Source organism: Desmodus rotundus, chromosome 7 (assembly GCF_022682495.2).
Source record: "Desmodus rotundus isolate HL8 chromosome 7, HLdesRot8A.1, whole genome shotgun sequence".
NCBI lineage: Eukaryota > Metazoa > Chordata > Mammalia > Chiroptera > Phyllostomidae > Desmodus > Desmodus rotundus.
The window spans coordinates 15,264,666-15,280,443 of record NC_071393.1 but is presented as its reverse complement, the minus strand read 5'-3'; the positions used below and the strand labels follow the sequence as shown (position 1 = coordinate 15,280,443).

Sequence of the window (15,778 nt, the reverse complement as noted above, 5' to 3'; positions counted from 1 at the left end):
TTCCCAGACGTAATTTCCGCTCCATCCCCAAGGGAGGACCGGCACCCGACGCCGTTGCCATGGCAGCAGTCGGGGCTCCGGGTTAGTATTTGCTGGGTTCCCAGGAGCTTCAGGCGCACCAGGGGCAGTTCCATGAGCCGTGCAGACGCCACAGGGGCTAGGATTGCGACACCAGAGACTGGTAATAATTTTTACATCAGCCCCCAGGACGCACCCCACCGCCGTGGCTCCCCCTCTGCTTTCCTCCACCAGCGGGTTCTTGGTTCCCTTCAACCCCGCCGCCCAAGGGCCCAGCTTCCTCCCATTGGCCTCTCACTTTGGAAGCTTCCTCCCCCTCGGGCCCACCTCCTGAAAGCCACACCACCTTACTCTCTCAGCCTCCTTTCGAGTCAGGGCCACCTCCTCCGGGCCTCCTTCCCGAGTCCCAAGCTCTAATTACCACTGGACCCTTTTTTCCCTTGTGCCAGCCATTTCTAGGTCCCACCCCCTGCCTTCCATAGCCCCGCCTTCAGTGCCCACGGACCATCACAAATAGGGCTGTTTCTTCAGGCTCCACCCCTGACTCCCACAGGGACCAACCTGCAGGCGCCACTATCTTGCTTCCCCTTGGAAACTCGCTCTTTGCACTTTCACTCTTGAGATCCTCTCCCTGTCCTTCCTCCCCTCCCTCCCAACTCCTGAATGCAGGGGGGCTCTGAGCCCTTTCCTGGCCTTCAGTTTCTTCATCTGTGAAATGGGGGCGTGATAGCAAGAGATGCCCTCCCAAATCTCCTCACCAGCTCTCTCACACACCCCATAACTAGTTTATGTCCCGGTTATTAATGTAGAATAATAATGATAGCTAGGATTTCTTGAATATTACCATGAGCCAGACACTGCCAAACGCCACAGGCATTACATCATTTATTTCTTACAGCAACTTATTTACAGATGAGCACAGTGAAGTTCAGAGTTGTCGGAGTGGGAACCCCACCCAGGCCGTTCTTACTCCTCTGCTTGTGCAGTTACTTATTTCTTTGTCTTCACTCACTTCCTTTAGTGAACCCAGGGATCCAGGCAATTAGCAATCCTGAGTCAGAAACTAACAGCGGCCATATAACGTTTTAGAGTTTCGAAAGTGTATTTTTATGGTGGTGACCTTGAATCTCAGCGGGTGGCCAGGTGAGGAGGTAGGTGTAATCTTTCCAGAGGGGAAGGGTCTAGGACTCAGAGAGGGAAGGGGCCTGAATGTTGAGCGGGCGTGGAGGAAAGGCTCCCTCTCTTCTCTGTGAGTCAGAAGTCCACCCTGAGCTCGAGGAAACTAAGGAGAGGCAGTTAGCTGCCCCTCCTACCTCAGGGCAGCGCTGGCTGGATTAGTGCCATCACCCGTGTGATCTCAGGAGCCTTGCAGGGCTGGCAGCTTAAGGTCGAGGGCTCCAACCAAGACCTGGGAATTAGAAAGCCTGTGATCAAATGCTCCCTCACTTGACACATTCCTAAGTGGTACTCAAACCATGCTGGTATCTTCAGATCTCCAATGTTCAGAAGAATGGACTCAGGTAAACTTGGCTGTTTACAATGTTGTGTTTTCCTCTTGCATATTCTTGCTTCTTTGGCATTTCTGCTGCCTATCAGAACCAGAATCTAACAGGAGTTGGTATCTCAGATGGCCCCAGGTGACAGCTATAGTTGAAGGTGACCTGGTCAATGCTTCTTGGTGTCTTCACAAGCAACCTCTTAATTCCAGGGCCTCCTCCCAGGATGGGGTTTCTTGCTTGCTTGATTTATTTCCACCCTCCCTTTCCAGGAAGGAAACCCAGGATGTTTCAGTCTGTTTTTTGGTTTGTTTGTTTCTGCCTCATTCTTTGGGGACATAAAATCTCATGGGTGGCAATAGCTCATGAGAGGCAACCACTGAGGCAACATGTGTGCGAGGTATGTGACCCTGTGTGTGTGTGTGTGTGTGTGTGTGAGTGTTGTGGGGTGGATACTCTGCCCTGTGGGTGGGACTCACAAAGCTGACACGCCCAAGGCTTGCCCCGAAGAGACTGTCAGATGCAGAGGGTGGTTCTTGGCAGACAGGGCTCCCTGTGCCCTGCTCTGTTCTATTCTTGACACCATGCCCAGCATATAGTAGATACTCAGTCACCATTTGCTGCGTAAACACGTAGGGTCTGACCCTCCATACCTGCTCCAGTATGGTAGCCACCAGCCAGTGTGATGATGCGTTTGCAGACGGTGTCTGGTCCACACTGAGATGTACTGTAAGTGTCAAATGGATGCTGGATTTTGAGACTTAATGTAAAAAATAAAAAGACTAAAAAAAATCGTAATAATTTTATGTTAATTTCATGTTTAAGTGATAATATTTTGGGCATATTGGATTAAATATATTACTAATTAATTTGCCTGCTTCTTTTTACCCTTTTAATGTGGCTAGTAGAAAATCGGAAGTCTCAGATGTGGCTTGCATTATATTTCTTTTGCACAGAGCTGCTTTAGAAGTGGCTTAGCCTGAGGACAGAGCAGAGATGTTGGACTGCAGAGTCCCAGCTCCCTGAGTGACTTTGGGCAAACCCCTAACTTTTCAGAGCCTCAGTTTTCTCATCTGTGTAAGGAAGCGGATTTGGAGAGTGGCACGTAGTGGATCTCGTGGTCGGAGCCAGCACCGTTAAAGCATGCTGTGCTCAGGCTCAAGGCGGGCGACCCCACCTGCCCTTCCCCTCACTTTATTCCCCAGCCTAGAACTCCCTCCCCTTCTTCTGGGACAGCCTCTTCCATGCCCCCCCCAGGAAGCTCTCCCTGAGTGCTCACTCACGCACTCTTGCCTTCATTCATTCCCAGGTACAGAAGAGCTGCTTGGGGCCAGCCCTGCACTGGAGACAGGAAGTCAGGCACCTGGATGAGCCTCTGACCCTGAGCCCCCGAGCCTACAGGCTAGTCTGAGACTCAGGCAGGCACCTGTGCAGACGTCCAGCTTCACAGGCAGGCACCCGCACAGAGGTGAGAACAGGGCATAATCCTCTGCGAGGCTGGAGGCTCAGCCCTCAGAAACTACCCCTTGGTGCCTCTGAGCTTCCTAGCACCTGTGGACGCAGGCTGGCCCTCAGGCCTCTTGGCCCAGGAGGCCAGGTCACATCCCAGTGAACTGAAAAGACAGTCCCTTTGCTCACAGGTAGAGAGACCGCCACCCACAAATAATTACTCAAATAATGATTCAGCGCCAGTGTAGTGTCTGCTGAGATGGAAAAGAACAGGATGCTCTGAGAATGGGTAACAAGGGAGCTCACCAGGCCTGGAGACCTGAGGGAGGTGTCTTATGTAGAGGAAGTGGGGGAGGGGACACATTCTGAGTGGTGAGAGGCTGAGGTGGGGGCAGATCACCCAGGGCTGGAACCTGGAACTCAGGGCAGTGTTCTAGTCTTTGTGCTGTAGAAAGCCTTTCAAGAAAGGGGCTGTGGAGGGGAGGGTAGAAGGTAGGAAGGGGTGAGGGAGTGAGTTGCCTTCTTATTTATTTTTTTTTAAATTTGTTAATTTGAGAGAGAGAGTCTGGAAGGGGAAGAGAGAGAAACATCGATCTGTTGTTCCACCCATTCGTGCATTCCTTGGTTGATTCCTGTATGTGCCCTGACCTGGGATCAAACCCACAACCTTAGTGTATGGGGGCAACACTCTAACCAACTGAGCTACCCGGCGAGGACACGAGTTGCTTTTTTAAATTATCACTCTGGCTGCCATATACCCAATGAGCTAGGTGGTGCTGGGCAGAGGAAAGGAGGAGATGGAGGGAGGAGCAGTTTGTGGACAAAGTGGTAGGTTCACGGTGAGATCTGGACACAGGACTGGCAGCACTGTGCTTGGATGTGGGGTTAGAGGAAGGGGATTCAAGGAAGTTCCCAGGTGCCGTTTTCTGAGATGAGAAAGGTGGAGATAGGTGGGAGGAAGACAGGTTTCCCAGCTAGGCCTGGACTTGCTGGGGGCCACAGGGGCCATGGCCTAACTACTGCTGAAGCAGCACCTACATTGCAGGGAGCAGCTGTGGTACACAGAAGCACTTTCTGCTGCTTGGAAACCCACAGAGGACAGGGGGCCCTGCTACACAGCGGGGAAGGCCCGGCTCAGTGTCCATAGGGCCGCCCAGCTCTGAACAGAGTACTGCTCCCATGCCATCTGCTGGAGTCATGTGATGAGCCACAGAAGGGGCCAGAACAGCGTTGCTTCTCTACCTTCCGAGTCCAGGGCTGTGAACAGTTCATCCAAATCACTGTTTTCAGATGTCCGCAGACTCTGAAGATGGACTAGAAGCATTCTGTGCGGGCCGCAGGGGCAAAGGGGAAATGTAGAAGGCATACGGCAGCTCCAGACAAAAATGGTCTTTGCAGTTGTTACTGAAGACAATAAAATCACAAGAGTAATAGTTAGCATTGCTGGGGAACTTTTATTGGTGTCTTACACTGAACCAAGCACCTTACTTGTAGACACCTTTGAAGGCCTCACAACCACCTGGCCTGGTTGGGGGAGGGATGGTGTCCCCATCTTACAACTGAGGCAGCTGGGGCTCAGAGGGGTGCAGTGACTTGCCTGAGGCAACACAGCTAGGAAGAGGCAGAGCTGGGACTCTTCGTGTCAACATATAACAAATGGGTCTCCTGTCACCAGAGTAGTTAGGGTAGGTATCATACCAATTTTCAGATTTTCCTCTTATACATTATGACTTGTTTTCCTCCCCAAATCAATGTATTTTAAAAGTATTTTTGTGGATTCTTTTTCTTTTTTCCGTTCAGTTACTTAGTCATTCATTTGCCAGTGAGCATTAACAATGGGCCAGCCCTGAGGCTGGCCACAGCGGGCATGCTTTAGTGACTCAGGAAGACTAAGGACCTGGCCTAGAGAGGGGAGGCCATTCTAGCAAAGGGATCAGGGCTGAAATGGGGAAGCCTAGATGAATTATCTAGCCCCACCTGGAGAGTGCTCAGGGAAGGCTTCTTGTAGGAGGTGATATCTGGGAACCCTGAAGGATGAGAGGACGTAGCCAGGTGGTGGGATTTGGATGGGGGAAACAATTCACATAGAGGGCGCAGATGGGCATAGATGCAGAAACGAGCACCTGTGCTTTAGCGGCCCCGTAGCTGATGGTGGCTGGAGTGGAGAATACGAGGTAGAGAGGGGCGACTGGAGAGGTAGGGTGAAGAACATAGCCAGAGGGCTGCAGAGAGTCCTCAGTGTTTGTCAGACAGGGTTTAGCCCAGATCTCTGGGGCGGAAGCGGATCAGATGGGAGCAGGCAGCCTGTGGAAACGACAGTGGCGTGGTGTGACCCGGCACTCCCCATCATGCTGTAACTACAACTGCCTTTAGTTGTCAGTTGCCGGTTCAGTGGTGCACCCTGGGGCGGGGGACTGTAGGTGCATTCTCCTTCATAGCTCTGTCTGCCCAGCATTTAGCAGGGGCCTGCTGTACACAGGCCCTCAAAGGCATTGTACTTGTGGAACAATGGAACTGGCAGTGTAGGTGCGGGGTAGGGCGGGTGAGAGGAAGGCCGATGAGGTCACCCACAACCAGCTTCCAAAGGGCCTGGTGACCTGGGTGGGTAAACAGACTTCTCCCCAGGGTGCAAGACAGACTTGGACCTAGGAGAATCTGGGCAGACAGAGGTCGTAGGGAGGCTCCTCTTGCAGTGGCCACATGGCTCTGGCTAACGGGGCTCCTCTCTGCCCACCCCAGGAGCTGTGAGGATGGCTCACCTGCTGGGCAGCCAGGCCTGCATGGACAGCCTGCGCAAGGACCTCACTGACCTGCAGGGGGCCATTGTAGATGTCTTTTCCCGCGCTGGACCCGTGCGCTTTCCCTCCTGGAAGTTTCCTGACCGTGTGGCCTGTGACCTGGACATGGTGGCCCTGCTAGAGCACTATGACCATGTGCCGGGTGACCCTGAGTTCACACAGCTGTCTCATGCGGTGCTGTTGGAGCTCGTCATTGACAGGTGAGGGCATTGACCAGCCTGGTGTTCTTGGGATTATGACGCCCACCCCTTAAGCCAGTAGCAGCCGTGGGATCCCTCTCCAGTGGCAGTGAGGACGTCGGTAGCAACAATCACCTTTGACTGAGAACGACTGGGAGCCAGGTCAGCTCAGGAGTCACAGTGATCTCCCCTGTGGCATGTGCTGTGCTATGCTATCCTATGCTGTCCACCCTCAGGGAGTGCCAGCTACCCTATTGGTATCCGCGGCACCCTAGCTCTGACCACTGCCTCGCTGGCTGTGGCCAGCTGCCTCCTCAGGGTTTCTGTGTGTCGGGGACACCACAGCTGCTATTCAGAGTTTCTGTCCCAGTGTCCTGTGGGCTGTGCTGTTCCCATTTGTGTTCTATGTCATGTGACCAGACATGGGGTGTGTTTTTCTAAATCCTGGCCCTGCTGGGAAGAGGCCTGTGGATTCCCCCACAGCCCTACCACTTCCATGCTATTGTTAACCTTAACATGGTCATTAGCCTTCCACTTCCTGGGACCCCCACCCAGGTTCCCCGTGCTCTAAAACCTTGCACGCTTATGAAGTCATGCGGGCCCGACAATCAGGGACCCCAGTAGCATGGGGATGACCTGCCTGATGACAGAGAAGCCGGGGTAACCATTCAGAGGCCTGGAGGAGTCCTTGGTGTAAATGCACAGTCTGGAGCCTGTGAGGGGCTGAACGTGTGAGCACAGAACATACTTCCCTTCTTCCTTGGCTCTGTGTGTGCTGTGCCCTCTTTCAGGAATGCCCTGCCCCCCCATTATTGGTCTGTCCCAGCTCCACTCATCCATCAGGGTCCAATTTATGTTATTCCCCTTCCGCGAAGCTGACATGTCTTCCCACCCCTTGCCTCATCCCTCTGTCTACCTCTGGCTGTTAGTCGGAGCCTCCCCTGGGCTTCTATATATGTACATAACTTCACGAAGAGACCACTGGGCCTGAGACCTAGACCATCCTGGGGATCCTGCAGGACAGGGCCATGGTCACCGGCTCAGGGCATAGCATTTGGAGGTACTCACTTCATGTCAGGGGTGGGATTATGGCTGAGATGAAGGTAATGTAGGTAGCACAGCAGTCTCCCACTGATAGGGTCTGCCTAGCTGAGCAGACAGATCGCCATCAAGGACATGCTGTATCCTCTTTCCAAGTGCTCACACATCCCCCATTGCTGCTCACCTGTGCAGCAGGCGCGGTTGTCCCCATTCATAGGAGGACGCCTTGGCCCAGAGACAGGCAGGACCTATAGGCAGTTGGCACATCCTCCCCTGGGCCCTCTCTGCCCAAGGCCCAGTGGGTTTGGGACGAGCCCCCTGCACCTGCAACAAAAGAAGGTCACTTACTTGCCTGGTATGTTTTGTGAACATAATATCTATTCCTTTAAAATAGCTTGGTTCCTATGCAAATGCAAACATCCTTCCAATACCCCTTTTCCTTAAAATAAGCCCCTGACTCTAATTTTGAACTTCGAGGTTAGGACAGAGACCAACTCCCTTCACTCCAAGTCTCCATCGTTGCAGAGGCAGCTTGCCCTTCAGAAGCCCCTGCCTCGAATCAGGAGATTGCAAGGCACCCCTGCTCTGCATGCCCACCCTGAGGCTGTGGACACGCTCCTCCCCTCTGGGGTCTCAGCTCTGCCCTCTAAGGCGAAGGCTCTGAGCCATGTGATGTAAGGCAGCCACTCACCCAGCACTTTGTGAGCACTCAGGGCACAAGTGAGGCAAAGGCCCAGTCTCCCAGAGTGTCTTCCCAGAGCAGCAACAGTGGGAAACTGCCAGGCAGAAGTGCTGCCACCCAGGAGGCCCAGAAGAGGCCCCCAAACTCAGCCCTTAGGGAGGGCTTCCTGGAAGAAGTGGCTTTTGGGTTGGGTTTGAGCCTGGACTGGCAGAGCATATTCTAAGATGCTCCAAGTCCATGATGCCTGGGCCAGTTCCCTAGAGTCAGAGGCTCCCAATTGTGTGGCATGAGGGCACAGTGGCACTGAGCCCTGCCCTCACTGACCTTGCTATCTCTGCCCGCAGGCTCTTGCTGCTGCTTCAGAGCTGTGCGAACTACTTGGAGAACCTCACTTTGGAGCAGACAGTGCCCCCTGCCCGGGATGTGGGGCCCTGCATGTCTGTGGGACTCACGGTACGGCGCTTCTGGAACAGTCTGCTGAAGCTGGGCATGCTCTACCAGCAGATGCCCCCCCAGGTGGGTCAGCTACCCCCATTCCCCAACTGTGGTCACCCTCACACCAGTCCACCATGCCCCAGCTTCCTAGCACACCATATGGGCACCATACCCATTGCTGGCTCCACACTGCCCGAAGGAGAGTGTCAACTCTGGAGCCTCCCAGTCAAGGCCTTCTGTTTCAGCACAGGCCACAGGGGACGTGCTTGGGCTCCTGGGCTCTGCTGTTTACACTGTGGGACTTTGGAAAAGCCCTATCTCCTCTGAACCTCAGTTTGTTTGCCTGCACAATGGGAGTAATGACAATCTCTGCCTCTTGGGGCATTGTTGGGTAATAGTGTTAATACAAGCGCCATTCATTGAGGGTTATCCCGTAATTCTCACACCCACCCAGTGGGAAGGGCCACCATCACCACAATGGGGAGGAAACTAAAACCGAGAGTTGCTGCAGTGAGTAGTCAAATCCACTAAGAAAGAGCCCAGTAACCAGAAGGTGTGTCTGTCGCTGTTACTCTCCCAGGACCATATATGAAACTGCATTGAGCCTGGGGGAGGGAGTGGTGGGCAGCACAGAGGAGGCCTGGGCCTAGTAACTTGAGGCAGTGGAAAGAAAGGAAAAGGTTCTCTTTCATTCACATCAGTGTCAGATAACATCTGAGGGTCTGAGCATCAGGAGAGGCTGTCACAGAAATCCGCAGGGAAGTGGTCACCTCCCAAGCCTTTCTCACTCACCTGCTTTCCCTTTCTTTTCCTGAACACAGAAAAAGGCAACCCAAAGGGAGATTCCCATCTCCAAGCCCACAGCCAAGGGCGAGCCAGCCAGGAGCCCTGAATTTGTGACTGCCAAGTTCATCAAGCCTCCCTCTCCAATTCCAGGCTTGCCCCCGACCTGCCAAGAACCAGGCAGCCTCTCCGTCAGAGTCTCCCTGCAGTCTCCAGTCAGGACCACTGAGAGCACCAGGAGTGTCCAGTCCCAGACCGTGGAGACTGCCCTGGTGCCCTGCGATGCATGCATCCGTGTCCAGGGCAGCCTGTGGGAGGTGGGCAAGGTGATCATCAGCCTATGTCAGAGCCAAAACTTGTCCTCGTCCCTAGGACAGTTCCAGCAGCTGGTGCAGGATACCATGGGGCTCAGGCCGCTGCCTGCTGCCACTGTGGGCCACTGGGCGGCAGAACAGAGCAAAGACCTGACCCGCCTCAGTAAACATGTGGGGGCCCTCACTCAGCTCGTCGGGGCCCTCCGGGCCCAGCTGGAGGAGGCTGAGGGGCAGAAGGATGGACTGAGGAAGCAGGTGGGTGAACTGGAGCAGGCACTGCGGCAGGAGCAGGGGCAGCAGCGGCGGCAGGCAGACGAAGCCCAGCAGCGCCTGGCCAAGTGGGAGCATGACAAGCAGCAACTGCTCACAGGTCTGTGCCCCAGAGGCTGGACCCTTAGTGCCTGGGGCTCTGCTATGGCCTTCGTGTGGGCTCTCCCCGTAGCAGATCCTGCGACAGGGCTGCTTGCTGTACAAGTAGTTGGTGTGGAAGAAACCCTGCCTAGGGAGTGGGCCAGAGATGCAGGGAAGGGAAGGCAGAAGGAAGGGAGGGAGGAGCATTCATCAAGCCAGTTACACCACAGGTAATGGAGCTTAATCCCACTGGAAACACTGGAGCCAGTGCAGAACACGTGCCTCAGAGTTACCCCTACAGAGGGGCGGGGAAGCTGGGGCATTCATCCACTCACTCCTGTTGGTCACTGAAGGTGAATCCCAGTGGAGTTCTCTCCCTGGCACCTCCAGCCAGCAGAGTGACCTCTTTGGCTTTGGCAAAAGTAGTTAGGCAAAGAGATGCAGCCACTGGTACTGGAAGGCAACCATTGCCCACTACTGTGAGGCTGGAGGGATTTGGGCAAGTCACTGCTGTCTCGGAGCCTCACTGTTTCTTCTGTGGAGGACACCGAGACCCAAAGAGATACAGGGATGTGGCAGCCAGCCAATAGGAAGCAGGTCAGACGGGGGCCCAGGCTTCCTGGCACCTCCCCAGAGCCCACCCTCAAGTCCAGGGGGCCCCTCCACATGGCGATGGCTGCCACCACTCTGTAGGGTACACTGGGCATGAAGGCCAGCGGCCAGGCTCAAAGGAACCTCTGAAGGGACTCTCTCTTGGCTGCATAGAAACGAGTGACCTCAAGAGGAAGGTGGCCGCCCTGGAGGGGGAGCTGAAGCAGCATCAGGAGTCCATGCAGGCCATGGGTGAGGAGCCCCGTCATGTAGCCCGAACCATGAGTCCTGTGCTCAGTGGTCCAGCAGGACGAGCACCCTCTACCCTGTGCCCTGGGCTTCCGGGGCAAAGATAAAGGCCACCCCCAAAGGAGGGTGGGCCTGAGCAGCCACGCTATCGGGTAATGACCCAAATTGGGGTGCCACCTTCTATTTTCAGAAACCATCTTAGGTGGGGTTCAGAGCACCGTTCTGTGGCCAATGACACTGAGGCCCAGGGACGTGTTGGGACACATACACCCCAGCCCCAGCCTGGGTCAGAGGCAGTGCAGTGACTTGCACCCAGGGTTCCCCTGCCCTTTCCCTTCCCACACCCACTCAATCCTGCAGAGACAAAGACCCAGCAGCTGCAGGAGGAGGCGAATTGCAAGGTGGAGGCTGAGAGGCAGGTTCAGCAGCTGGAGGAACAGGTGCAGCTGCTGGCAGGGCGGCTGGATGGGGCCAGCCAGCAGATCCGCTGGGCCAGCACAGAGCTAGACAAAGAGAAGGCCCGCGTCGACAGCATGGTCCGCCACCAGGAGGTGAGGCTGGGGCCTTTGCCAGCACCCTGGGTGCCTGCAACATAGGCTTCAGGGAGAGAGGGATCCATTGGGGGGGGGGTGCAGGTTTATCCATGTAAGGCACCTGCTCTCCAACACATACCCAGGTTTGGGTTTGACTCACCTTTACAGAGGGTCTGAGCCAGGCAGTGGAGGAGTGGTGACCCAGGGGCAGATACAGCCAAGTGAGACCTTGCTCTGGAAGAGCTCCCCACTCCGCAAAAGGGCAAGCAGTTGTGCCGCCACATTCTTCTGCCGGATGGCTAAGAGGGGCAGGAAAAGTGCTGCAGGGGTCCAGGGAGGGACAGTCATAGCTGCTTGTGGGAATCCAGGATGGCTTCTGGGAGGACGTGGCCTTTGAACTGCACACCAATGGCTGGTGATTACTTCATCAGTAGTAAGAAGAATAGGGAGTACAGAGGGTGAGCCTGGGGGCCCGGGCAATGGAGTCTTGCAGGAGTCCCCACTGGGTTGGCTAAGGGAGTGAGTGACTGGTCACACCTTTCACCTAGAGAAGAGGCAGGTCTCAGGGCTCTCCCAGCTGAGCCCATCCTCAGAGGCTGGGCAGGGAGCCACAACCCCAGGTAAAAGTCCCCAGGGTCAGGCATGGCCCAGGACAGGAAAGCCTTTTGTCACCAAGTGAGTGTTTTTCTCAGTGCCCTACAAAAACAGCCATGGTCACTGCACATCAGGTGGCTCCTGTGAGCCTCACCTCTGCATTACTCAGCCTCTGCACCCCTCCCACTCTTCCTCCTCACCACCGCAGGAGGTGGCACAGACTCTTGTCTTTCTCATGAAATAGACGAGCAGACAGGTGCAGTGAGATTAAGGAAAACTGCCGAAGGCAGCAGTTAGCTGGAGCTGCACCCAGGACTCAGAGATGACTGGGGCTCGTTCTTTTTGCTTTGCACTCAGTGGGTTTGAGGAAATGTGGCTTCCAGGTGACATAGGCTGAAGACCTAAGGAGAAGAAGGAAAATATTTCTTAAAATTCCTCTTTAAGTGGAGACTGTGACTGAAAAGAAATGGTGGTGAGGTTGATAGTCAGCCACCTGTTTTCCAAGGGGGCAGGGTCTGCAAGCTGGGGGTTCTGGCTCTGACCGGGCTGGGGTGTGGGTCGCCCCTTGCCCTCTTCCCTCTACCCTTTGCCTTTCACACGTGTGCACAGCCTCCCCCTACACAGACTGATGTGGCTGAAAGGGGAGGGGTTGGTGGTGGGCACAGATGCTATAGCCTCCTTAGTCCCATGTGGCTGGGCCTAGCCCCATGGGCCTCATGGCCTCCCTGCCTGCCCATCTTGGCTTAGTCCCTGCAGGCCAAACAGCGAGCCCTGCTGCAGCAGCTGGACAGCCTGGACCAGGAGCGTGAGGAGCTTCGGGGCAGTCTGGACGAGGCTGAGGCCCAGCGGGCCCACATGGAGGAGCAGCTGCAGAGTGTGCAGAGCGAGAGGGAGCAGGGGCAGTGCCAGCTCCAGGCCCAGCAGGTAGGAGTGGAGCCTCCAGCCAGCTGGGGAGTGGAAGGGGTGGGGTCTCCCTGAGGGAACCAGGAGGTATTCAGCAGGCCAGGTCTGAGCCCCCCTCTGTCCCAGGAGCTGCTGCAGAGCCTGCAGGGGGAGAAGCAAGGCCTGGAGCAGGTGATGACGGATCTGCAACTGACTGTCTCGGAGCTGGAACGGGAGCTCGTGGAGCTGAGGGAGCGGGAGCGGCTGCTGGTGGCCTTCCCAGACCTGCACAGGCCTGTCGAGGCCCAGATCCAAAGTAGGGGCCCCAGGACGGTACAGAGGGCACACTGGGACCCTGGGTGGCAGGATACTAGAGTTTGCAACCCTTCAGCAAGGGTGGTAGAGCTGGGGCAGCCAGCAGCATGGTCCCTACAGAGCCCCCCACAATGTGCAGTAGCTTCATGTGTTACGTGCTCTGTGTAGACGGGGACATGGAGGCCCAGAGGTGACGTAACTGCCCATGGTCACACAGCTGAATCCAGACACAAGTCTGGCTGCCTCGGTAGCCCATGCTCATCACCACGTCACATGCCAGTCCTCGCTCGACGTCCCTGTGGCCTCAAACCATGCCATGCAGCCTGCTGCAGGGGCACAGCCCCAACTGTCCAGTGTCCTGGACCCCTCTGGCACAGGAGTGCTGTGGACCCATCTTGACAGAGGCCTGGATGCCAGGCCAGCCGGGTTCTCATCCCAGCCCCTCCAGCCCTCTGAAGCTCTAGGGGTGAATCCATCCCAGGACCATCAGGAAGATCCACTGCAATTTAAGTGGTTATGATAAGTCACCACTCCTGAGAGCTGACTGCATGCCAGGCCCTTCCGTTGCCCTCTCAACTGCCCTGCCAGGCAGGCAGCAGCCTCTTTTTACAAACCCAGAACCAGAGAGGGCAGGGGCTTGCCCAGGTTATGTGAGCCCGAAGGAAGCATCCATCCCCCAAATGGTAGGAAAGAACATCCTTGCTGAATTCCTCACTCATACCCAAGAGCGGCTGCGTGACTTTGGACATTTCATTGTCTCTTTGGCCTTCCAAAGGCTGTCCCTGTCTATTTGCTAAGTCTTCAGAGAGCCTTAAGTTCCACCCAGCTCTCAAATTCTGTAATGCTATGATCACCTTTCAGCCGATAGGGGGACGGGGGGAGCAAGGACAAGTCCTCAGAAGGAAGATGGGAGGCCCAGTACATGGGTCCTGCCTAGCTCTGTGCCTGCTGGGCCACCAACCCATGCCTGCCCTCTAAGATCCTGTCCTATTGGGCATAAGAGGCAGACCTGGTGGGGCAAGGTGCCAGACAGCCTGTCCCTACAGGCTCTGGCAACATCACGGACGACATGGAGAGACAGGTGCAGGCCAACAACATCCGCATCCGGGTCCTGCAGGAAGAGAATGGCCGGCTCCAGTCGATGCTGTCCAAAATTCGGGAAGTAGCCCAACAGGGGGGCCTCAAGGTGGGCATTCTGGGTCCTCACCTGAGAGGGCTGGCCTTCAGGGACTTGGGGAAGGCCCTGACCCAGCTGAGGTCTTCAGACACTACCCTGGGAACCTGTTGAGAGCCCACCTCATCGCATGTGGCTTCAGGCTACACTTGTGAAACATCTTGCACATTTTAAGAAGATAAGAGGATGTTACAGTGCCTTCTAGCTCTAAATCCACACTGCACCTCCCCTTTGCTGTCCCCTGCCCTCTGTACTTTTATTCCAAGTGCAATCGGGAGCCTTATCAGAAAGCAATCCTTCCCACACTTACTGCAGCTGAAGGGGCCCTGGAAGGCTTCCCAAATCCTGCCCCTCAGAGGAAGGGGCCCTAGGTACAGGTTTGAGCTTTCCCTCACCCTCTCTGGCTCTGCTACCCTGGCTGAACCGTGGGGAGGGGACCCCTGGGCTTTTCTGAGCTTGGCTTTCCTTGCAGCTGATCCCGCAGGACCAGCTCTGTGCCCGTCCCAGCCTGGGAATCCAGGGGGCAGCACCCCCAGTCCAGGCCCGGAGAGTTTCCCCAGGGTAAGTAAGGCTTTGCCAGAGGCAGGGCAGAAGGGGCTGAGCTAGTCCCTCTGGCTCACAGGGGCTCTCGCTATCTTGTCCTCCCTCAGGCCTCTGGGCAGACAGCACCCGCCTGGCAGCAGGTCTGCCAGTGTAGCCAGCACCCTGCTGAGACAGCCCCGGGCATCTCCACCTCAGCAGTCCTCTGGTCGGACCAGCAAGTCCTCCGTGGAGGATGTGATCCACTCAACCACCTGTGCCCAGAACCCCATCCGGGTCTTAGCCAGGCTGAGGAGGAGACTGTCACCAACCCGAGGTCAGGCTGGTCCTGCACACCAGCCCCAGGAGCGGCCCATGTAGCCTGCAGTGGGGAGGGGTGGGAGGGCTGGTGACTGGCAACCCACCCAATGTAATAAAGCCCTGGCCATCTACCCACAGTGACCTTGGCCTCACAGCACTGCCTGAGCCAGGAGCGGAGCCCTTCCTTCCCTGTCCTGGGCAGGGACCCCTGGGTCCCCAGCCACTGCAGATCATCCAGCAGCAGAGGCCTAGCACACCCCAGATCCTCAGTGAACGGGAGCTCCTGATGGGCAATGGGAGAAAAGGGCAGAAAGAAGCTTCTAGCACCTGGGTCAGGTGAAAAGCAATTTTTTAATCCCCATAACAAGGGCCAAAGGGTAGCATGGACTTAGAGACACACCCACCAACAAAGAGCAGGGTCTATGTAGGGGTTCTGCAGGGGAAGGAGGGCAGTGTGAGGTGGGCCCAATGGGGATATCTAAGGCCAGGAAGGAGTCCGAGACTGAGGTGCCTGCTCTGGGCCCTTGGCACAGTGTAATGACACCTTCCCCAGCCCCAGGTCTGAACTTGGGGGTGGGGACATTAAGGACCTAAGAAAATCAGCCCTCCCTTCTCTAAGGAACTCCTCACCTTCAGGAAGTGTAAGCCACAAAGGGTTTCTCCAGATCCAGGAGGTCGCATCCCCAGGACGTCCATGAAAGCAGGGCAAGGTCTCACCCCACCAGAGAGCGGGACACCCAGCCAGCCCCAGCTCCCCAGGCCTGACCCCGGGGGCCCGGGCAATGATGCCACCAGCCAGTCCAAGCTCATCGCAGTCCAGTTTTCCTCACGAAGCTTCCAGTCTCTCCTGGGTCACCTCATCTGTGAGGGACAGGCCCTAAGACCTTGCTGAGGATTTCTCAGGGTGGATGCTATGACATTTCCCCCCTACTGATGCCAGCAAGTAAAGCACCTTAGTTTACAGAGAATGGTCAAGAGGGGCTGTGTGTGCAGCTGAACTGGTATGGCCAGGGTCTGTCCCAACTCTTGCTTCTGTGGAGCCTGGGGGTCCCTG

General features: G+C 55.9%; 1 protein-coding gene across 4 annotated transcripts; it reads left to right on the top strand.

Moving 5' to 3' along the window:
* Window positions 1-47: 47 nt before the first annotated feature.
* On the top strand, window positions 48-15,095 carry CCDC157 (coiled-coil domain containing 157). Of its 4 annotated transcripts, none has more exons than XM_053927962.2 (12): window positions 56-181; window positions 2,824-2,982; window positions 5,703-5,961; window positions 8,008-8,179; window positions 8,920-9,565; window positions 10,312-10,389; window positions 10,747-10,937; window positions 12,261-12,437; window positions 12,543-12,711; window positions 13,757-13,896; window positions 14,357-14,445; window positions 14,535-14,891. In XM_053927962.2, exons 3-12 carry the CDS (start codon window positions 5,714-5,716, stop codon window positions 14,782-14,784), a joined length of 2,160 nt encoding a protein of 719 aa, XP_053783937.1. In that variant the 5' UTR covers window positions 56-181; window positions 2,824-2,982; window positions 5,703-5,713; the 3' UTR covers window positions 14,785-14,891. The 4 variants fall into 4 exon arrangements, with proteins under 4 accessions (XP_024422971.3, XP_053783937.1, XP_053783940.1 ...); XM_053927963.2 differs by lacking the exon at window positions 56-181 and adding an exon at window positions 1,406-1,538; XM_024567203.4 differs by lacking the exon at window positions 2,824-2,982 and having other exon boundaries at window positions 48-181; window positions 14,535-15,095.
* The last annotated feature ends 683 nt before the right edge of the window (window positions 15,096-15,778 follow it).

Coding starts and splice junctions, on each gene's coding strand:
- CCDC157 (XM_024567203.4), top strand. CDS start 133: ATGAGCCGTGCAGACGCCACAGGGGCTAGGATTGCGACACCAGAGACT. Junction 182..5,702: donor GATTGCGACACCAGAGACTG/GTAATAATTTTT, acceptor TGCCCACCCCAG/GAGCTGTGAGGATGGCTCAC. Junction 8,180..8,919: donor ACCAGCAGATGCCCCCCCAG/GTGGGTCAGCTA, acceptor TCCTGAACACAG/AAAAAGGCAACCCAAAGGGA.